The 24390-nt window shown below is 45.9% G+C and overlaps 1 protein-coding gene across 2 annotated transcripts in view; it reads right to left on the bottom strand.

The window, feature by feature from the left end:
* The window catches only part of PIK3C2B (phosphatidylinositol-4-phosphate 3-kinase catalytic subunit type 2 beta), a 304990-nt gene that overhangs the window by 91094 nt on the left and 189506 nt on the right, over positions 1-24390 (bottom strand). For both annotated transcript variants that reach the window (XM_069238510.1, XM_069238511.1), the window contains exons 13-18: positions 18466-18633; positions 13742-13853; positions 9072-9214; positions 1080-1268; positions 854-947; positions 258-352 (exon numbers count right to left, since the gene is read on the bottom strand). In XM_069238510.1, coding sequence (XP_069094611.1) covers positions 258-352; positions 854-947; positions 1080-1268; positions 9072-9214; positions 13742-13853; positions 18466-18633 — 801 coding nt within the window. The remainder of the gene's footprint in view (positions 1-257; positions 353-853; positions 948-1079; positions 1269-9071; positions 9215-13741; positions 13854-18465; positions 18634-24390) is intronic.

Raw genomic sequence — 24390 nt, forward strand, 5'->3', positions numbered from 1 at the left:
CTCTGTAAACTTTCTGAGGTTATCGTCAAAGTTTCACAACCTTCAGTATGCCAGTGATTATATTGCAAAAGTAAAAAAAAACAAAAAAAAAAACATGGAGCATACATTTGTTTTGCAGAAAATATTCAGTGTAAGAACATTCTGCCATGAGTGAAGTTTTTGGAAATTTACAAAACGTTTCATCCTTTGTGAAGTTCAAAATTCGTAAAACGTGCAGGTGAAACTTTAATTTTGCTTTGTGCTAGTGGGGTACTTACCAGAAGAAGTAGTGGCTAATGCGCAGGTCACAAATGGCTCGTTTCATCAGGAAGCGGACTAAGGGGCTGTCCAGGTAACATTCATACTTCAAGGCCTGAGGGATGGCAACGTACATCAGACTTAAATAAATGTAACACAGTGAGAGAAAGGAAGTCACAGAAAAAGATGGGAGGACTGCAGCGTGGTAGGGATGGGAATAACATTAAATAAACAGAAGAAAACAACACTGCAAAAACAAGCCAGGTGAGCGAGCAGAGGAGCAACCAATTGAGGGGGTGGGGGCAAGAAAGCAAGAGGAAGAATTAGGATGTGACTAATGAAGAACAAAATAGGAAGAAAATGGACCAATGAAATACTGACAAATGAATACAATTAGGGATGGAAAGAAAAAGTAGAACACTAGAGAAGACCAGGGGGAAGTAATACACAAAGGTCAGCAATGGAGATAGCCGCAGGAGAACCAAAGCACGGGCAAGTCAGATGTGGTGGTGGGAACAATGCAATCGGAGAAGGAAAAGCGAAAAGCATATGAACGGAGTCTGAGAGTGTGACAGGCAGGAACCAGAATAACTGTGATGCAGTGAACCACATTTACCTGCACAAGCTGTGGTAAGTAATCCAGGAGTTCTGCGTCGGATATGGAGTCTATCCACTCCACAGCTGTGCGCCTCACCTCCTGATCTGGAAACCTGCAAGCAACGACATGATATCACTGCCGGTCCAATTGGTAGTGTACTATCACAAGAGCGGTTTTCAGCATGCCCATCATACACACACAGGTAGCCTTCAGTAAAGTGAGGCGAAGCATGGCTGCAACTTACGTGGCATGCAGCAGGCCCAGGGCATCCTGGTGGTTCATGCGCGTCCATTGGTTCAGTAGGGCGTAGATGTCGGGCAGACAGGCCCATTCCCAGCTGGGGGCGCTCGCCAGCACCAGAGGTAGAGAGCTGGTGTCCGAGTGGCAATAATATCTCTTCTCCCACAGGCGTTTACGGTCTATGTCCGTGAGCCTAAGACACCAAACATCAAAGAAAAGGTTATGCCACTAGAGCACTTACATTTGAAATTGTCAGTACTTCCCATCAGTCTAGTTTTCAAGTCGCAAAATTCTCTCATCTTCCTAGTACCTTCCACAAAAGTTGGATATGAGGTAGATGCAATCACCGCTGCCTGAGGTGAATGCTCGTTCTGCCTCCACGATAACCAGATCTGCCCCTGGGATAACTATTTGCTGTAAATTTCAAAGTTCAGAATAATGCTCCTAAATAAGCTTCCAGTCGGACTACGGGCCGGGTTACTTTTAGAATTACCAAATATCAACTGTTTATACAGCACGCAGTGACAGAGCCAATGCACGAGAATCACAACCTGGGAGGTCACATAAAAGTGTGACTTACTTGTACAGTGAGGAGCCGCACCCGAAGTACCACACACTGCAACAACACTTCACTTGTAAGGATATCAGCTCTTCCCTCGCACTCCGGGCATCTGTCTACAACAGGTTCTTCGTCCTCTCTCTCAGAGGCCTGAGGCTTTATAAATGCATTTCCAAATGCAAAAGCAGTGAGAGCTCCCTCTTTCATGTCATTGCTAGGGTTGGACTGGGACACAATCTCCAGTCTCAAGAAACTCCTTGGGCAGAGAAAGGTCTTCAACATAGCGGCTGGGCATCTGGTTCTTGAGATGAACTAAGGAAGGGTCTCAGCACACATGGAAACTTACCTCTCTGACTATAGATCACAGCACTTTTAAGCCCTCAGCCTCCACAACTCCAGCCTCAACTCCATGGGAGGGCAGCCACACTGCAGTTACTTGGTCAAACCTTTTCTCGGGGCTTGAGCACAAATTTTGTGCTTAAGTTTAAGACGAATACCAGGCTCGTGGCATACTTTCGTATAGTAATGTTGAGGTCAACTGATTCAGTCACTCTATTCCAAATAATCCAGCACCTAAAATTACAGTAGGAGCCAATTGGTTTAAAATGTATCTCTCTCCAGGTACAGTTTGGTCTCTAAGGAAGCAACATCCTATAATATTCTCTGTGTCTCTGATTCCATTGTAATAATTCCATTTTGCCACTAAAAAATGAAAAATTTTACTTATGCTGTAACCATCTGTTTTTAGTACTTAGTGCAGTAGATTAACATGATCTGGGGAGAGGAATGACTAGTACAGAGACATGACAAGGAAACATTTATCAAGGTTGCTACTGTGTAATATGGTTTTCTTTATTATTGGGGCCACAAATACATTTAGAAATATAGTCTGCTTTTAACAAAAGCAAGGAGCAGATTGATCACATAAATAACACTGGGATACTCAAAGTACTGTCTGGGGGGCCGCATGCAGCCCTTCCTGACCTTTATATGCGACCGTTACCCTACTCCATTGTTTTGGCTGATGAAGGGTGATACCCTGAAACCGGGTCCAGGATGCTTGTTTCTGGCCCACTGGGAACAGGGTCAAGACTGATTTGCTGGGTCCAAACTAGGGCCAACCAATCAATCAACCAATCAAAGCGACTTATAGAGCGCACTACTCACCCGTGAGGGTCTCAAGGCGCTGGGGGGGGGGAGATCACAGTTCGAAAAGCCAGGTTTTAAGGCCCTTCCTGAAGAGTAGGAGGTCCTAGGTCTTGCGGAGGTGGGTGGGGAGGGAGTTCCAGGCTTTGGGGGCCAAATAGGAGAAAGATCTGCCTCCAGTGATGGTGTGTTTGATGCGGGGAACTGTGGCGAGAGAGAGGTCGGCGGAAGTCACTTTTTCGTTAAGGTAGGTTGGGCCGGTGTTGTGGAGGGATTTGTGTGCGTGGATGAGGATCTTAAAGGTGATCCTTTTGTCTATGGGGAGCCAGTGGAGGGATTTGAGGTGTGGTGAAATGTGTTCATGGAGGGGGAGGTAGAGAATGAAGCGTGCTGCTGAGTTCTGGATTCGCTGTAGTTTGCGCTTGAGTTTGAGTGTGGTGCCGGCGTAGAGGGCGTTGCCGTAGTCTAGCCTGCTGCTGATGAGTGCGTGGGTGACTGTCTTTCTGGTCTCTGTGGGGATCCATTTGAATATTTTTTTCAGTGTGCGGAGTGTGTTAAAACATGAGGAGGTGACGGCGTTGATTTGTTGGGCCACTGAGAGGGAGGGATCCAGTATGATGCTGAGGTTGCGTGCGTGGTTTGCGGGGGTGGGTGCGGGCCTAAAGTGGTGGGCCACCAGGAGGAGTCCCAAGTGTTTTTGTGTGGGCCAAATATGATTATCTCGGTTTTGTTGGAGTTGAGTTTGAGGTGGTTGGCTGTCATCCAGGCAGCGATGTCAAGGAGTGCAGCGTGTAGGTTGGTTTTGGCGGTGGTGGGGTTGCGGGTGAGGGAGAAGATGAGTTGTGTGTCGTCAGCGTCTGAGAGGATGGTGATACCGTGAGGTTTGAGGATGTTGGCTAGTGGGGTCATGTAAATGTTGAAGAGAGTGGGGCTGAGGGAGGAGCCTTGTGGGACTCCGCAGGTGATTTTGGTGGCGGAGGATTGGAAGGGTGGGAGACTGACTTTTTGGGTTCTGTCGGTGAGGAAGGAGGTGAGCCAGTCTAGGGCTTTGTGGTGGATCCCAGCATTGTGAAGGCGTGTGCAGAGTGTGTGATGGCAGACAGTGTCAAAGGCTGCGGAGAGGTCCAGGAGTATGAGTGCAACGGTCTCGCCCATGTCGACTCTGGATCTGATTTCGGCGGTGCATGCGATGAGAGCGGTTTCTGTGCTGTGGTTCTTGCGGAACCCAGATTGGGAGGGGTCTAGTGTGTGGTTTGCCTCGAGGAAGTGGGATAGGCGGGAGTTGACTAGTTTCTCTGTGACCTTGGCTGGGAAAGGGAGGAGGGAGATGGGACGGTAGTTGGAGAGGTCGTCTGGGTCGGCTTTGGGCTATTTTAGGAGAGCGGTTACTTCCGCGTGTTTCCAGGGGTCTGGGAAGGTGGCGGTTTCGAAAGAGCTGTTGATTATGGCTCGGAGTTTGGGGGTGATGGTGGGGCTGGCCTTGTTATATATTCGATGGGGGCAGGGGTCGGAGGGGGAGCCAGAGTGAATGGAGTTCATTGTCTTTTCAGTTTCTTCGTCGGTGGTGGGGGCCCAGGTGGTGAGTAGGTTGGGGGGTGTGTGTGGTGGGTTTGTGTTGGGCGGGTGGAGGTTGCGTGTGGAGGGTGTGTGTGGTATGAAGCTGTTGTGTATGTCCTGGATTTTGCGGTGAAAATGATTTGAGAGGGAGTTGCAGAGGGTTTGTGTGTGTGTGGGGTCTAGGTTGCTGGCTTTGGGTTTGGATGTCTTTGATGATGGTTAAGAGTTCTTTGCTGTTTTGGGAGTTGTTGTCAATACGTTCCTTGTAGTGTGCTCTTTTGGTGGTGCGTATGAGTTGGTGGTGGTTGCGTGTGGTGGTTTTGAGGGCGGAGAAGTTTGTGGTGGAGGGTTCGTGGCATGATGAGCAGAAAAACAATGGTTTTTACCCAGATCTTTGACTGGTGGTGAGTGGTTGAAAAATGTCAGCACTCAGCCCATCATCTTTTTGTGTTTCTATTTGTCAGGTGCACACACTGTGTGGCGTAGGTTGTTATAATTGGAACAACATTATAGTTTATTAAATCAAACACAAGATAAGGTTTTGCACAGCACACATCCTGAATTTGTGTGTTTCAATGTGCTCTCACAAGTGGTAATGAGAGAAAAGGAGACAAATGGAAAAAAAAACTATTGCCTAGGATCACACAATTTGGTAAAGTGGAGAAGCAGAGTTTGATTCCAGGTTTTATGGTTTCACATTGTGCAATCCAGCCACTAGAGAAGCATCTCAAGTTTTACGTCAAACGTTATTGCTTTGTCTTCAATACTTCACACAATACGTTGCAGACAGAAGCCTTGTGAAGTCTTGGTTTGTTGCCCACACCATGCACATGCTTCGCTTCTCCCTACGTCATCACCTCGATCCTCACCCTGCTGGCATCAATGCAGCCCTCGGGCATGTCACAGAAAGGGTGACCAGGTGTCTCGGATTTGCCGGGACAGTCGTTATTTTTCACCAGCTGTCCCGGCAGATTTCAGGAAATCTAGTTCATGTCCCGGTTTGGAGAGAGCATTGACTGAAAATAGTGAGAGGTGTCTTTTTATGTTTTCCAAAGCAAGGATAGTTAGCATCTGTTATAAGAAAGGAATTTAATTAAAAGACATGCTACTGGCTTTAAAATTGCATTTTGTTTATTTCTTGGTGCCTCTCCTGTAAGTCTATGCTGAAGAGCGCTTTCATTCTGCGGGCTCGGTCGAAGTACAGTTGTAGTCCCTTTTCTATTTTTATTAAATATCCCGGTTTTTGATTCTGGTCACCCTAGTAACCCCTGGGGAGATGTTTGGGAGTACCCATGGATTAAAACACCCTCTACTGCTATCATTTTTTGCCCGTCACTGCTAAATGTGGTCACCAGGTGGCAGCAAATACTCGTACTGGCTGCATCGTCTCCAAGCATCGTCTGATACATCACATGACCACTCTTGGACACCCTTGGTGCCACATCACGGTGCTAGTGAAGGAAGACAATGTCGCCTTGCTAATGTCAATAGACGGTGTACAGGTAAGAGATTTGATCAACGGGGGCATCCTGGCTGCGAGCGATCCGTTGGCATTTGTTACACGCAGTGCGCTTAATCTGGTGTTTAGGGGACTAAGGAAACCACACTTACGAGGACAGGTGCGATTCGGGAAAAAGCGCGCTGCAATACCCGATTAAAAATTGCTAGAATTAACCCCGTATTTCTGTTTAGCACGAAATCCTGGCTCAATTCACACAAGCATAGATTGAGGAGCTACCAAGCGAGCAATAAAGTACTATTGGGGACTTATCAGCATTTACTATTTACAGTTTTTGTATCACGAAAATTAATAACCAACTTTTGCTGCTTGTCTAATTATTTTTCGATAGCCATCATCTAGAGCAGAGGTCTTCAAACTGGGGGGTGGGGCTCCCTAGGGGGGCCTCAAGTGGTCCCAGGGGGGCTCCAGACTCTGGCCAAAAGAAGCATTATAGAGATAAAAGGCCTTTATTTTAAGCAAACACATGTAATTGCCCTTTTAAAAAGGCAAGAGTACTTAACTGCAATGTTTAAATAGGTCTAGACATATTTAAACATTGCCATGTTTATAAAATAATTGTGAAAAATTCTGAGGGAGGGCCCAATGATTTTTATTTTTCAACTGGGGGGGGCGCGGCATTAAAAGGTTTGGAGACCACTGATCTAGAGATTAAGTCAGTGACAGGCAGACAGGGTGCCATCGCCTAATTTACTCTTCAGACAGAAGAATGCCCTTGTGCTTTGAGCCTTGAAAGAAAGGTCTGATAAAAAGAATGGTATCGCAGGGAGATCTCCGACAAGACATTCTTTTGGAATTCTACTCACTGCTCAATGCAGAATGATGCATTATCAGCGACTGCACTGCGCACTTGCACCGAGGTTATAGTCTCTTGGGGCCTTCGGAGTCTGTGAACGCTTTAAGGTTCAGGGACTATCACGGATTGGAGGTAAAGTATTCTCGAGTCGCTAAGTTTGTATAACAAATGTCTGTTTGTTCAACATATGCAGGTGACGGCTCATATTGCTTGGGTAAACCAATAAAGGTGTGTCTGATCGGTCTGTGGATCTCTGCAGGTGCGCAAGCGCATATGTTTGGAAGGACACTGATGTTCATTTCGCCGACTGGAGTAGCTGGCTTTCAATTACTTAGCATGGGCATACCTTTCTTTTGAGAGGCACCATTAGTCACTTGCACGGCTTCAATGCGGTTTTGTGCAGGTGGCGCTATGGTATGCTGAAGAGAACTCGTTTTGAAGAGGTCTAATATATCAGTTGGCGCAAGGATATGAATCTGCTTTTGTGCAACACCTTCCCAGATACAAGGCTCTGATGCCATGCCATGCTGTGCCCATGGCCCAGTCATTTCTGCAGCCAAATCCTTCATATGCAGAATTTGTTCCTGGTACGAGCAGCAGCATTACAATCGACTACATGATTTTAAAGCGCTGCATGCAGTGTTTCACGAATGTATTTAAAAATTGATTTGCTAGGCTTATTTTTAAACTTGAACCCTTCCCCCACCACCAATATTCAGAAATGTAAATATCCAAGAGAAGAAACGTTTGAGAAGTAGACCTAGGTCCAAAAACGGAGATCAAGAGAAAAGGAAAGATTTGCAAAGTGCAAGCCAATCTGTAAGCAGCGAACAACTGAGGACAGTGACGTAGGCGCCGCCGGCCCATTATCTTATTAGAATGGATGGCAGGTGGTATAAATAGTTTGGTATACCGATGGTAGGCTACCATTTTTTAGAACATAATAGAATATTAATGATTTGATATTGTACTGTACACAGTTAAGCTTAAGAAGACCTGCAGTCTTAACTCTTGAGTTACCTTGGAAGCTTTACCTTGTACTTTATACAGACACAGCAAATACCGGATGCCCGCGCTGCATGGGAAACTGGCACAGTCATTTGGAAAAGTACACTCTGTGGGAGCCATCTTTAGGGAGAAATTGTGAAATCCAGGCACCTCAGCCCCACGCACCTCGCCCTACATGTAAGATTTACTGTATTTTGCACTGTCTCTGTATATTTTTGAACCATTTGTGTCACCACCACAGCAATGCCAGATCTGAGTTCTACGTCACAACAGTACGGGCAGTTCGCTGTGTAATGGCACTGCAGCATGGCAGCTCCCAGTGTGTCTCATTTCCTCACAGCATGATGGTAGCTGAAAGGAGCAGTGTACAGTGATGTCACTTCAAGGAGGACAGCTCCCTCCCATTGCGATCGTATTGCATTAAGCACAGCTCCAAGTGTGATGTTGCAGCAGTGGGGACATCTCCCAACCTGATGCACGGCAGTAACAGCAGCTCTCACTGTGAAATCACTGCACGGAGGGCATCTTTGGAAGTAAGGTCATTGCAGTGACAGAAGATTCCAGTGAGGGGTCTGTATTGATTTACTGCAGTGTTGAACTGAACTGCAAACATTTGTTAGAGCAAGCAAACAACTTGTTTCTCAGAGTACCTACAGGATAAACCATTTCTAGGTGCTCTGCTTTGCATTTGTGTAGTCATGCACAAGTGTTAGACATTTGGGTTCTTATTAAGAGTCTGGTGGTCCTGGGACCGCCAGACTCGCAGGGGTGGTCTGACTGCCACATTATGACTGTGGCGGTTCGCCCACGGTCAGACCACCAGCACTGCCACTTTTCGTCCACCTGACAGTGTTGGCGGTCCCAATCCACCTGGTCAGTGCTCCATGCAGCGCTGCCCTGGGGATTACGACCCCTCTCTCCACCGGTGTTTACATGGTGGGTTCACCGCCATGTAAAGGCTGGTGGAGAAGGGGTGCCGGGGGCCCCCCAGGCCAGGACACACAACAGAATTGATGCCAGCTGTATTACGAGCTGGCCTCAATGTTGTGCATTTCCCACTGGGCCAGCGAGTTAAAACTGTGTTTCCGTCCGCTGACCCACCGGGAAACTCATAATAGGGCCAGCGGGAAGGAGACCGAACTGACTGTCTCCTGAACGCAGGAGTTTAGCTGGCGGCCTTTTCCACCCGCCAAGCTCATAATGAGGCCCTTGGTTACACCAGAGCACTGACCCTTGCCTGTTTGAGTGCTTGTAGGTGTGCTGTTCTCTAAGAATTGTGCTTTGTTTGATTGTGGTTTGATATGTTGTCTGCCATATTCAATGTGATTGTTTGTATTGTCTCAAGGTAACCTGATGTATTCATCTTTGTTTAGATGAGTGTTACCAGACATTCCATAGTGCCATCACTTACCAGTACAGTGACTTCTTCCTCATCACATCTCGGATTTTCCGCTGGTCATCATCGCTGAGGCTTTTGAACTCGTACACAGGACTGAATTCTGTGCTTGATGGCCGTGTGAACTTCACATCGAAGGCTGAGCTTGGAAAGTCAATCTGAGATGAAACCAGAAAAGACCCATTTAAAAAAAGTCAATCTTCAGCTCTTCATCAAATCTGCTAGAAGTAAAAATTGGTCCCAGTTTCCAACTTGAACTGGCTCAATGCCCATACTACATCTGTCTGAGAGTTAAGCAGTTAGTCTGGTTTGGACCAAAGAGGGGAGCAGTAGAACTGCCTCTTCTAGCTTTAATAACCTGTGGGCAGATCACTGGAATTATGCTGCAGGGGAGGACCAAATAATGCGGAAAGGTTGACTAAATAAAGTGGTAAGAAAGGGCATGTATCGTAATGTAATGTAGTACTTTTTATGATAGCATCACTTCATTATTTTGTCATTTTGGTACATGTTAACTGTGCCTGGCAAAAGTTCACCTAATTAGGACCAATTTAACACTCAAACACAGCAATAAGCATCAGTAAGGTGGCCAGTCAACCTTTGGGAAAAGCACTCCACTGAGGTTTTTAGTAACTTGTGTGCTTTATGAGCTAGAAACATTATTGTTAAAGTATGTAGATTGTGCAGCAGACCATGGATTATGTGGCAACAGCAGCAAATACCCAATTATGCAGACGATACAGTGGCCGCAACATCTCATAATTCCAGTGGCACTGCCTATGGGGTTCCTTTCGCACCTGAGCAATGCACTCATTTGGTGAAAGTGGAACTTCATTATGTTTTTGAGGCTTCTATACAAGTGTTTGTCTAGTAAGGGCTCTTCAAAGTATTAGTGGAATCCAAAGGTACATGCACCATCTGGATATTAACAGATGCACTACGATACACCATACAGCGTGGCCATGCTCTGTTCCTACTGAAGTCACAATTGAAACTCTTCGACCGGGCATTTGCTGTTGCCGGATCAGAAAATTATCCCAATTACCATAGGCTCAGGCTCTGCACTCTAGGTAGCTATTATTTAACAAACCCCTGGAGATTATGGTACTCGGCGACAAAAGTGCTCTGCGTGGCTAGGAAAACCAATGCTGCACCACCATGCCCTGTACACATGTTTTCATTAATTAAACTAGACAGCCTGAGAGCACACTGAGATGCTTGTGGATTTATTTTATCTTTCCTCAGCAAAGCCCATCTCTGCTGACATGGGGTCCACACAAAGTAACCCCCCAACATGATGCCCCATCATCCCTGGCTATGAAGTGACTGGGTATAGCGGCAGTGTGGTTATAGTTTAGGGGCACAGGCCTTTTTTACCTGTACACTCTTTGGGGAGACTGTCAACTTTGTCTGTTAAAAGGCCCTCCAGCCCCCCGTAACCAGGATCCCATGCCTATCTCCATGCCTGGGATGTGTGTGATAAGCATATTTTGTGAGTTTCACTGTAATCAAACGAATGGCGAAGCTCATTTAAAACACAATGTGGAAGAACGGATAAGATGGTGGTCTCCATATAGACCCTCCTTTGTTATTGGCTGACAAGGCAGCCTCCTCGTACCTGTGCTCAGAAAATGCTCCACAAAACCAGACTTGGCTTTTAAGCGGTGGGGATGGGGTGAGTGGCGAGGCTTTCCATGCTCTCCCCTCATTTTGTTAGATTTCTCTGCTGTAGTGAAACACGCTGGCTGTCACACAGCAGCAGTGGCCTTCAGTCAGGGACGAAACAAAGGTCCCTGCGTGGCACAGGTGGGCCCTGAGCTGAAAGGGGCCCACTCAGCCAAATACCCAGCCTGAGAGCTCCTGAGTGAGTTCGATGGGGGGGTCCCATGTACCTTGCAGGGGCCCCACTCAAGTTTTGTTAGGCCACTGTCTTCAGTGTCTGGCAATCAGCCGCCTCATCTCCGCCAGTGAAGGTAGCCTGCCCTTGGAATCCAAAGTGTCCTGACTCCAAGAAGAAAAGGGCACTTGTCACGGACTAGGGGACCTTGAATTCAGTGCACAGCAGACTTTAGGGTGGCTTAGGATTCCTACCCTGGACACGAAAGGACACATTCAGGGTACTGTAGGAGATCCCTGTAGCTTCACAGGATGTCTGTGCCACAACGCAATAATACGCCGTGAACAACACTTTTCCCAGAAGCCTTTGCAGCCACAGCATGGCAGGTCTGATAAAGATCTCGGCAAGTTTGCGCCACTGAGGCTACTCACTTCCAACCTCACCGACGCCCACTATTTAGAGGGGTCGGGCTGTTAAGGTAACAGACATTGCTATTGTATGTTCCTGCTTTGTCTTCTCTTAAAACCCAAAGCACTTCGATGCATCTGCAAGTAAACCTCAGGTAAAGCAGACCCTGGTGCCTAGAGGGCTCTTGCTAGCAGCAGCATCTTTTCTCCGGGAGGAACACACACCCTACTAGGCCGTTCCGACACCTCTTCATCTGGCAGAGAGCGGGGTACAGCTGCTTCCTCCCAGACGCCCAGGAGCAGAGGCTCCTGCCAGGCCGGCTCCATCACAGAGGCGGCACACGTGGCACGCACTGCGGCGGGCACCACAACAAAGGGCGCCTCCGACAACAGTGTCAGGAGCTGCAAGCAGGGCCAGTGAAACCGAGGCCAGAGCGAGCAAGGGCTCCGACAGCCAGGCTCAGGAAGGGCGAGAAGAACGAGAAGGTGACAGAGGGAAGCAGGGCTTCGTGGCGGATCGAGAAGGGGGTGGCGGTGAGAGTGAAGGACGAGGAGGGAGAAAGAGAGAATAGAGTAGGGGACGAGCGAGGAAGCACACCGCTTAAGAAGAAGGGACGTGAGAAAACAAGGAAAGAGAAAACGAAGTTAAGGAGTAGGTAAGAGTGAGCATCGAGGGGGAGAGAAAAAAGGGATTGGGGAATAGAATTGGGTGAAAATAAAAAGCAGCAAGGGATATGTTAAGTGCAATAGATAAAAAAAGCTAGTCAGGCGACGAAAGGCAAATTACATGACAAAGGGAGAGAAGAAAAGAAAACGGAGTTAGTGTCAGAGCATAAAAAACTGAGAAAGAAAGTGTGGAAACTTAAAAATGTCCCGGCAGCAGGAGAAAAAAGAAAGCGGGAAAAGAAATGCTGTGAACAACATTTTGAACTGGAAGAGGCAGGGGGACAGTGGAAAGGGAATAGAAATTTGGAGAAAAGAGAAGCAGATGAAGTGAGAAGTAAGAAGGTAAAGGACAAGTAGAGGGACAAGATGAAGGCAGTAAATCAGAAGATGAGAACAACATTGGAATAAGATGAGGAAGGAGCTAAATAAGTGATGAAATGTTAGGCAAGAAAAGAAAATGTGACGAGAAAAGGGGCAGAGAATGAACAGAGACAGACATGAAGTATCATAGTGAGATAGCAGGTGGGTCCAGTGAGAGTTGAGATATGAGGTGCCACATAACCACTCGCCTGCCGCCCACCAAGTGACATTCGGGACTTTTACTTGGCCTGGATGTCAGTGAGCTTGTTTTGGGGTGCACATTTTAAGATTCTAAAACCTCGCCTACAGAGGGCAGGGCCCTCTCCTCTGTCTCAGAGCATCGATGTGCAACGAATCAGAGCGAAAACCTGCTGGAAAATGTTTCTGAGACAGGGTGGTCCACTCTCAGCCTGCCATCCTGTGGGACTCAGCATCCTACATTCTCTTATTCCCAGCAATACTCCGAAAAAAACTGAACAATAAAAGGAAAAATCCCACCCACGAGCAGGACTGCATGATTCTCGTAGCCACTAGGGAGGACTGTCTACTAGACGTCCACCTACGGGTTAGCCTCCAACCCTCATCAGAGATAACCAAAGCCATTGCCACCCGCCGCGTGCCGGGCTACCTATTTAAAATAAGCAGCACAAGTAAGAAATTCTCTCTTTCAGCAGGTACAGTTTATTTAAAAAACACCTCAGCTGGCACCGTATGGGACTCGTGTTGTCACATCACACAGATAAGAGATGTGGAGAGTGCTCCTCAGAAGCAATGACGCTTATTTGCAGAAAGTGCAAATACAAATGCAATCTTTTTAAGAGACAAATATCAGCAAAATGTGTTTGTGGTCAGATTCTGGAAGGGGTGAGCAATGGTGTCTAAGCAAGATTTACTGTAAATTCTTAACATGTGAATCTAGAATAGCTTAACACTCCAAAACTATTGCTACAGGGAAGTAACTTTTTCCAATTTATTATTCATTAGCCTAGAATAAACGTGCAATAAATAAACCGGACATGAATCAATGCTATATTGTATGTGATCCAAAATTCAGAAACGTTTGGGCAACTTCCAACTAGTCAAAATATTATTTCTTGTATTTCCAAATTACAGATCCCATTTCACAAGATTAAGTACTCTTCACAAGGGTAAAAGAAATTAAAAAAAGCAACTTTTTGCTTATTTTGGCATTGTTGTTTTTTTTTTTAATCATCATTCACCTAAAAACAATACTTTGTATGTTTGTAAACTATTACCTTTAACGAAAATGTTTTCTGGTCTTTTTAGTCTGATATTATTTGTAAATATTAAAATCAATTGGGCGATGGCGGGCACTTCAATTTGCAGCGGCCATCCCAGAGACCATCCAAGGTTTTTATCCTTTCACCCACCACAGAACGGAAAATGTTACTCACTTGAAGGATGACACTGTCCGGCTGATTAATGTTTGGGGCACTGGACCGGGCACCGACGCTGTCCTTTGTCGCTGGCCACAGGCCGAGAAGCTTCCGACCACAGGTGAGGACCCTGGAGGAGAAAAGGGAGACTTAGAACCTCTTCCATCCAAAGAAACCCATCCTGAATTTAATCCTAGCTGAAGAAAACTCTTTCCTGTGCATTTCCTTCTTCGGTGCTTCTAAAATTAATTATTTCTTGTAAATTGAAGGTCAAACAAAAAAACTGCTGCAAAGACGCCAATTAAGCATTGATCTTATTAAAAAAACACAGGATATTCTCCAGTGTCAGGATTTCCATCTTCATATGAGCCTTTGAACAGTCATGACCGAGTCATGTCAATCGGTATTTTCAATGGAGTTGGACTCAATCAGATTACATTTTATGTGCGGGAGAACTCTTCACAATGCTAGGGGTACCCATACACTTTATAAACATTTAAAAAAATGCTTCCCATGCTGAAGATGTAAATTGTAGATTTCCAGGATTATGCCTGGGATTGGGAATTACCTAAAAATTAGAAACGAACACCCCAGGTAAAAGCAATGCTTGAAATGGAAATATAGAAGTGCAGGAAGTCCCTGCTCCAGAGTACCTATTTGCTGCTGAAAAGTGCTGGTACTCTTCCATTAAAAACATTGAAGCTGTGCTGAGAAGTACCGGTACTCCTCCTGTCCAAATTAAAGTGCAGATACTGAGTACCTGCCCACTTAAAGCACTGGGTATTAGGAAACCTATGGCAGCTGATTTAAAACTTTCCATTCTAGTATTTCGGAATTGAACCCTATATGTTTTTAACAATTTCTCCTATTTGTCTTTTGTTCACAATGCTTATAGGTATACCATGTTGCAAAATTTGCATAAATAAATTGACTAATGTGCAGTACAGGAAAGAGGTCGTGAGGAAAAACTGCACTGCCTCCAGGGGATCTTCACTGAGGTATTTATTTCAGGCTTTCCTTACTGGGCTGTTTTTCTTTGAAGGAATCGCTAAAAACAGGCCAACATGGACAATGTGCAGCGTGTAAATTTCCAAGGAAACTTACCGTAATTAAACAGTCTGTTAATAGTGACCTGTATCATCAATGCTGTATCATGCGGTGGCTGCATAGTGCAGCATTTGCCATTCACTTGGCCTCTTGGCGCTGCTGTGATGTCGGTTCATGATGACCTCTGCAGTCAGTGGGCGTATTTACAAACCAAACCATAATTTTAAATGACTTATTAAAAAGGCTCTTTGGCCGCCTATTGAGGTGCAAGACTTTATGTTGTGGGTAGTCTCAAAGAAGGGTGTTTCAGAAGAGAAATAGGCAAGAGAGGGCCTTGCTTTCTTAGGCCTAAACTGGACGTGTGCAAGGTTGGTTGCGGATGTGGGGGGAAGCAGGAGTACTGCCACCCAAGCTCAATGTACGATTTGCCTTTTAATAATTCTAATGCACAGTGACCCTGCCAAAGCTCCAAAGAGGGGTGGAGCGATTCTTTCGACCTTTTCACTGAACCCAAGTTGTTGTCTATGACTCATGCTGAAGAGTTAGGATAGTTTAACATTGTGTATGTGTGTGTTTGTGTGGTTTGACTACCATTAGTGATGCGCTCATTTAGTGTGATTTGTCTGCCTGGTGAGATGTGTTCGATCCTAGATGGGTCTTACTTGAAGAGGTTCTGGAACTCTGGTGTTGTGGCACACTCTGGATGATTGAGGGTCTTCTGCTGGAGATCTTGATATGCTGTGTATTTCATTTATGTGGGAAGGGGGGTTGGTGTGATTAGTGTGCTTTAGTATCTTAAGTACATATTGCAATGTGTAGCACAAAGCCACAACAACTTATAGTAGCCATTTGGCTTCAGTGGAGCATACGGCTCCAGTTTTGGTGGAGCACAGTGTGTAGGTATGTACAAACAATGGTGGTCCTTGGGCACCGAGAAGGATGGGGAAGGACGTTTCAGGAAGTGGTATAGAAGGACATGATGTTGTCTGTATATATGTAGCCAGTGGTTAGTTTTGGAGTATGAAGACCTGATGCAGCAGGTTTTGGTGTGGTGTTTCGAGATGTGGTGCTTTGAGATGTGGTGCAAGGTAACACATTAGGGTATGGGTTGAGGATGCTTGAGGGGTGTGTCATCCCAAGATATGCTGGTACTGATGCAGTATGATTCAGAAGATGATGTGTGTGTTATGATGTGGTGCAAGAGTGTTTGGTGATATGCACTATGTCAGCGTCGCAATTCTCCAACTGTGGCGATTTATTTGCAATAAGGTTACAGTTAATTATTTTCAAACATCGTCACATTATTGCAGCGACACAAAAAGGTACAATTCACTCATTTACTAATCCAAACACTAGCATGAAGGTAAAAGATTGGCCATTTATATGGAACAACACTTCAACGTTTATCAATTATAGCTACTCTGACTGGGCAGTTGTGAAACAACACATTGTGCTTATCCAAAGTAAAACTCATGCAAATATATGCGCAATTATGCTAAAGAGAGATTCGAGGGCTGCATGAAAAACAGCTTCTAGAAAGCTGTTCAGACAAAAGGTGAAAAATGACTATGTCCGAAGAGAAAATGTTAATTTATAATGAATGCTAAAAAGCAGTGCAGCACACCAGAGAAACACTTTTTGTAACAGTTTTACCACTGACATTTTTAAGGTAATTTACGACTTCTTCAAATAAATTGCAGTGCGTTGAGGTGAAAGGGAAGTGGAGATGGCCAAGTGATACAGAGATGAACGGACCAGGATGAGGAGCTGGGAGATGAGTAGAGGTGGAGAGATGATGTGGGGTGATGTGGAAAAGCGATTGTGAAGAAGGGCTGTGAATAGATGTGACGATCCAGGGCTTTGCCTTCCCAAGTTTTTCTGTTCTGTGACCGTCCACTTTAATGCTGAGAAATTCTGAGGCGTTACCAAGCTCCGGCATGAAGAGCGAGGGTTTCTAGGCCAGGATGACTATATATAACTGTGTCCAGTTCGTGCCTGTCATATTTGGCGACGCTCATGGAAAAAGTAGAGAAGAATCAACCACAGGCGTTCCTTCGACCTAAGGAACTTTTACGTCCTCTTGAAGTGGGTTTTAGGCTTTGGAATTGGTACTCCTGGTCCTTGATGGCGCCTGCCGGGAGGTTGGTGGAGATGAGGTCGCTGCTATTACCTTGCTCAACCTTTCAGCAGCATTTGTCTTCGAGCAGCGCTTCACCCTCCTTGGTCTCTGGATGGAAAGGGGAGTGGAGTATGTGGTTGTGCATTTCATGGTCTTCTTTTTAAGAGAGCACCCTGAATGTTTTACTGCCCCTTCTTTTTATCTAGCGGTCCCCCTCGTGAGGTGTGTCTAAAGCTTGAAAGTCATAGCCTATTTGTTGCCTATATAGGGTTCAAGCAGAAACTGACTAACAGGCATGGCTTACACTCTTTCACATATGCAGAAGACCCCCAAATATATGCATGGGACCCTATTTGAATGCAGTAGAACTTTATGAAACGGAACGTGGATAAGGCAAACTTATTTACTTGCAGTGCAAAGTGCCACTGGCCTGTACACTGTTGTCTAAAGAGTTGGGTCTCCAATCCAGTGCTCACACAAGCCCTACAATACTTTTGTACTAAATGCTCCCTAGTTGCTAGGACTGCAGACAACACTGTCCCAATTTCAAGGAGTTACATATAGAGGCCCTCCAGTCTAAGCTACCGTGCAGACTACCCTCTATAAAAACTCAAGAAAGTGCCCCCTTCCACCTCTGTACCCAAGAACACTATTCTGTCTGCAGTACAGTTCTAAGAGGTGCCCCCTTGTGTGTCAAGGACAAACGCAGCCAAGAGACCGAAAAATGTAAGCTACCCTTTCAAAGCTACAGCGTGCTCCTGTGCCCCCCGCGGTGCCACATACGCTTTAGGGTCGTACCAGCCTGTATTCACTTGCGGATACTGATACACTGACCCGATGTTAGGCTGGTGCACAACACTGAAAAATATCACAAGGGTCTAAATGAGACAGACGTCAAGTGGCCTCCTGTATGCCATGCAGACCAGAAGACATTCAGCTTCCCAATCACCACGTCTGCACTCCAGGACTTTTTCAATGTTCATCTCATTACGCTAAGGGAGTTTTAATGAGCAAAGTTACATTAATTAGGTGTGGTATGTAATAGTCTTAACATTGTTTAATATAAATGATAGGAATATAGATAATAGTCAACCGTCTGGACAACCAGTTATATTTTGGAAAATGTACGAACACTGGGCCTCGCTACGTGAGCCCTTGTCCCCCACATGCTACCTCACTATAGGTAAAACAGGGAGCTCACCAGCCCGTAGGAGGGGGGATAGCCGCAAGCGGAACACACCTCCTCTGTTGCGGTAGCTACGCCTTCCAAAAACAGAGAGGGGAAGACTGGAGGGCACAGGGGCGAAGAAGAGAGAGCTGAACTGAAAGAGACGGAAAGGGATGGGAACTGACAGCAGAAGTTTAAATGATGGTGGGCTACCAAGGTGCCGGGTAGTGAAACAGAGAAACAGGTGGACAAAGGCCTATCGGAAAGGGAGAGGGATGGACTGCTAAGATGAGGGAGAGTGGGAATGGCAGTGGTGAAAGAGGCTGGACGGATGAAGGATTGGAAGACAGTGGAGAAGGAAGGAGGGCTGTGAGCAGAGGGATGGAAGGTGGCTGAAAAGATACCTACTGCCTGAAGTTGAAGAGAGGGGTGGTGACCCAGCCCAAGGCCTCTGGAACACGCCTTTGCTTGCTGGTCTCCGAAGAGTTGCCGGGTGGTGGGTTGGGGACTGCATACAGCGTCACCGTCAGCAGAGTCTCTCTGGGCAGCCGGTTCACCTGCACTGGGAAACAAATCCTGGCAAAAGAAAAGGACATGCAGCTGAATATCATAGAGTTTCACTGTTCTACTTTGCAGATTTCAGTGTCATAAAGCTGATATTTTGAACTGTTCCTACCCTTCCATTACACCCATGACACATCTCACCTGAGAGGTGACCGCTAAGTTCAGATATATTCGAAGAATGGGCTATCTAGTGGGAATAACAGCTCTGGGTAGCCAGAAGAGGCTGGTTCCATCTGGGGGTGGGGATAAGAGCAGAGGACTCCAAGTATTTAGGGAATGCTGATGCTATCTCGAGTGGAAAGGGGGACACTATGTAATCAGGGACTACTGGATTTATCCAGCATCTGTGAGTTCTGGCTAGGAATAAGAGACAGGTTCACTCTAGAACAGTTAGGCAACTTCTGGCAAATGGTTCTATCGTTGCTAGGTGCTCAAAATCTTTCTAAACCCACAATCGTGGTTCCCAGCAAAATAGAGACAAAACAATTGCAAAACGTGTTCCTATTACAGTTTTATATTTGTTGTTAGTTCAGTGCCATTATTCGTGATGGCCTTGCCTGCCATATGCGTGAGATTTTGTAGAACAACAACATAGGTCATATGGAAGATTTTTTGGAATGTGGCTAGTTGTATGATGACCAGAGAGATCCATTAACCTTGAATGGTCTATTCTCATGTAGTCGAGCCAGAAAGTTTGATGTAACTAGTGGATACTAGACACATCTAGAACAGCTACATAGGTACAGGTAACTGGAGAGCAGCTCGTCTATAGATTAGCCAAAGAGTTGTAATTAACAAAAGACTACCTGTCTGAGATTGCTTTACTATTGAATAACTTCACAATTGTGTGACCTAAACCCAGAGCTTCAGTGCCTTCAGCAGAGACCAGACCAGGTCAGGGTTATGACACATATGCTGGGTGTATATATAGACCCACATCTCATGCTTAAAATTGAATCCAGGACACTCGCATCTGAAGGGCTGCCATTAATTCTGTAGGTGCACCATTCATCCGGAGGTGAATCTGAGCTGGGATTGAGAACAGGACTCAAGACCTCAATAGTTGTGGACATGAAACAAAAGCCGTTATCAGGCCTGTGGTCACACAGGCCTGATACTGTATTTGTACGTGGATGGTGTACCATAGGATAACATCTTGTTTAGTCTAGTGTTTTTATCTTTGAGCCTTCTTGTTCAGGGAATCCTTTTACACCCTAGTTCTTTCAAACTTGAGAGATTGTTCTGTCCCCTTTCAAGCAATAAAATCTCAAGAGCAAATGAACAAAATGAAAAAAAGACTGATCAATCGCCCTCGCAACCGTCCTACGCGTCCGCAGAACTACAACCGGCGGTAGATCATTCTCGCACCTCGCCGCCAAAACGTGGAACACTCTTACCACCCACCTGCGCCAGACCAAAGACCTCCTTACCTTCAGGAAACTTCTCAAGACCTGGCTGTTCGAGCAGTAGCAGCACCTCCCCCCCACACCTTCTCCCCCCTCTCCTCCTCAGTGCCCTGAGACCCTTACGGGTGAGTAGTGTGCTTTACAAATCCCTGATTGATTGATTGAATTGCACGAGAGGAGGATTTACCACCACCAGTTTCCCAGAAGTCCTTATTATACAAACTCTGAAATAAGAATGCATCCACAATAAACGTAAACTGGAATTATATCTACCCACTGAAAATCCTCTACACTGATGTTTTGACTCCTGCTTCCACTGTTATGCTCTTCCTCATATTGAACAACTCAACCACTCCATATCCGACAGTAGGTGCTAAATCCCACCCAGTATCTATGTATCACTTCAAACACTGCAGCCATCGTATAATTCGTCCCTTGCCATGAAATAATGTACATTTGTGAGTTTTTGGATCCCCTCATATTCTTTAGAGTGGACTCGTCTCGAACATACACAAAAAGATAAATACAACCAATCTGTCATTGTCCGCTTTAAAACCTACGTGCTGTGGGAGACGCACAGGTCAGTATACACAACCAGTTTCTCAGTTAAAATAATCGTACAAAGTTGTGTTACACAGAATTTTAGAGCAGCCCAAGCAGAGTTCTGCCCAAGTGTTCTCCATGTGTCCCATGGTTCAGCAATAAGCATTAGGAGCAGCAAACTCTCAAAGGTGAGGATTTGAGCATGTGCAGGAAAACACAGGCCAAGAAGAGGCCATACAGATCTAGATAACTAATGGGACAAGCATTCAGAAGCATCATGTTAGGGCTCAACTTGGAAACAGATGACGCTTTCCACAAAGAGTAACTGCGGCGGGAAGCAGTTACTCCACCTTTTAGGGCTCGCAGGTAATGTATATTTTTTGTACGACGATGTATGAGAGATGAGACTATACACTTGGGGGTGAGGAGGCAGTCTTCCGAGATGCACTGAGCACCATTATTTCTATATTCTTCCTTCATCTACGTTCTAAATCCTTCCTGCCTCCTAAACTGCCTCACCTCTCATGCTCCCTGGTACCCAACCTTTCCTTTGCTCACATCACCTGGCACTTCATCAACGATCTCTCTATGCAGTGAGATATTAACGTTCTGCAGAAAGGCTTCTTCGTGCACAAGGCTCATCTGTCATTCACCCAATGTAATCCCCTCCTTTCCTTCCACCTATTTGCCCTTTTTCTTCACTCCTGCTGGCCAAGTGCTTTCAAGTGACCTTAAGGAGGAAAAAAGTGCTACACAAATGACACAGATTCCACTGTTGTGGGTGCTCTCTTCCTTTATGGATTGATCCCCTGCTTTATGCCACTTTCCAATAATAATGCTCATCCCATTGGCCCAACGTATCCTCACTCACTTGGGATGTCTCATTTTGAAAGCGCATTTCTCTTCATGGCAAATTTGTTGAATTAACCCCAGGGGCAAAAACCATGATGTCCCTTCTCTTTCTGCAGAAAACTAGGTCAACAAAAGATGCCTCACTTTTGCAGGGACCATGTATGAAACATCCTTCCATAACCCTTTGTAAATCTGAAACCATATCATTCGCCACAAACCAATTCAAGTTTTCTGAAGTCTTGTGGGACCCCTGAATATACAGTTAATCCATGGTCCGGGTTTCACATCCTGTGGTTTCACATACTCAGAGGTACACTACAACCCTCCCTATGCACACACAATAATAACAGATCTCTATGCATCGCAGAACTACACAAACATGCAAACATCTCAACACCCTATAGATCTCTCTACACAAATGCGCACAATCTCACATTTAAAAGAGCTCCATAGCGCCTTTCCTGCATAGCACAATCTCACAGGATCTCTCTGCGACACTGAACCTGCCATGAAGGATCATGTCAGCCATTAATACCTGCTGTTTTTTCCTCCGTTTACTTTAGAAACATCAAACTTCCCCTTCAGAACAGGGGAGAACCACTTTAGCTAGAGGAGAAATCGATTGAGAATTCCAGCAGCGCCATTTTAGTGGGCACCTCCACAATGTACTGGCTTTACTACAAAACCAAGAGATTTTTTCAGAAAGTGCTGTCCCTGTTATGGGACAGTGGAACCACATGGGTCCCGCTCTTTAAAGGTTTCCCTGGGTTCCAGTAGTGAAGTGAGTAAAGTTTCAGACTCTGGCTGTGATTTGTAAGTTGGTGTGGAGAAGGATTTGAGCCAATGGAAACCCGGAAGGAAAGCCAACAAGCAATGCAGGGCTCTAAGGGCACTAGCTAAGGAACGTGTGTACACTCCAATTATTATTAAGATAAGTATTTCTGGTGACAAACGTTTGTAGGTGCCTGAAGGTGGATCAGTTTCCTTCGGATTTCAGAAATGGGGCCAACTGTGCCTAAGTTAGAAACAAGAGAGACCGATCACTTTTAAGCTGATGTGTCTACGGTTCCAAATGTGCAGCACATGCATACCTTTGGATTTTGCACACCGTATAAATGTTTCGACTTCACATTCAAGCACAATTAAAATCGCACACTGATCTCCCCACACACAAGCACAACATATATATACTCATACACGTATGTTACAGATCTCCACACAAATACACACAAAGCCACACTATTGACTTTCATACACACCACCCCAGTACTGATCTACTCACCAACAAATATATACACTCCAGACGTTCACATTATCTCACTGCACACATCCACGCACAAGCACACTAGAGAGGGCCATATGCAAGCATGCTGTAGATTTCCACACATATAGCCTTATGTCAACATGGGTGTATGTGCACATGCACCTGTCCACAAACACACAAGCACACTACCGATCTTCACAAAGTAACCTATTCAATAGATTCCCCTACATACCGCACACTCTGAAGAGCATCTAAACATCAGCACACTCCATACACTGCTGTCACCATAAGAGCATTCAACATGCTCCTTACATTCTAAAGCAGTCCATGAATTAAGAGCACCATAATCTTCTGCACGGCTCCAATAAACTATAATGTGACAATGCTGTGATGAGCCCCACTACCTTATATCAGCAGTTACCAACTCTGAGCTTTGGGTGTACAGTAGGTTGGGAGGGGTGGGGGTTACCTGTTAAGTAGAGGTCAACAAACTGTAAGGCATCATAACCAACAGACTAATATAGTGAAGGGTAAACATGCTCAAATTTGGGTTGCTTGTGGTAAAAGAGGTCATGTCAATGAAACCCTGTAAGAACCCCTAACTTGTACAGCCCAATACGTGCATATTTATCAAGATCTCTCAGTGCCTTATGTTCTACCACCTCCTACTCCTTCTACATCCCTAACCCCTGTACTCCACAACCGGTCTTGCATCGGCCAACATATGATGGCTACAAACAATTATGCATTGACCACGGTACCCGCGTCCCAACAAATCCATGCTCTGACCTTTAGATTGCAAGTCCAATTCCAAGTTCTTTGTGGCACTCACAGAGAAATAAACAATTATATGTCAATAGGAAGAAAACATACTGGGACAGAGACAAGGCACTGTATCACCTGTTCCCTTGACATAGTGGAGAACCTTGCTGACAGTTTCCATGGGGATTTCTCTGTGGTTCAGTGTGAAAAGTGAACTCCAGCTCTTGAGGTACCCTCCCAAAGCAGATCAAAGATGCAAACACCTGGTTCCCCTTCCTGCGCTTCCACCCCTCCCCGGCAGTTTCAGGGTTACCTCAAAAATGGCTGCCGGGAAGTTTAACCCTTGGACCACCTCCCAGCTACACCTTCTGGGGGGTGTGCCAGGCCAGGGGACAGCTCGGCGATACCTGGCAGAAGAGATGGGCTGCGCGGTCCATGGCTTTGGACTCTTCCTCACCAGCTGCAGCAGGGGGGCTCTGGGCTACAGGGAGAACGCTGCCCCCCGCCACCTCACTCAGACGATTTGGCCCAGATGCTGGCGCTGCATCACGTGCCCGTGTCACAGGAAAGGGATGTGCGTTGCAGAGCCTCCAATAACTTCCTTGTGATGGTTGTCGCAAGTTCTGCTAACGAGCTGCGGGTGGGTCTTTTAAATTCAGTCAACCCGTTCCCGATGGGACTGGCAATTAATTCTGGGGGGCCTTGTAGATTCTGTTATCGAGTTCTGGGTGGGTCGTGAAGATTCGGTCAATGAGTTACTGGTGTGTTTGCAGATTTACCCATGAACTTCCTTTCATGACAATGACCTGTCGTTAACTTCTCTCTCTCATATGCGTAACCGCTTACGTAGTAACTCTCTCAGTTCTCCTGTCTGCAGCTCTTCTCACACCTGCCTGTGTCGATCTAGCAGGTGGTCTTTCCCGCTAATTCCTCCTTTTTTCC

This window comes from Pleurodeles waltl, chromosome 6 (genome assembly GCF_031143425.1).
Source record: "Pleurodeles waltl isolate 20211129_DDA chromosome 6, aPleWal1.hap1.20221129, whole genome shotgun sequence".
In the NCBI taxonomy this organism is placed as follows: Eukaryota; Metazoa; Chordata; class Amphibia; order Caudata; family Salamandridae; genus Pleurodeles; species Pleurodeles waltl.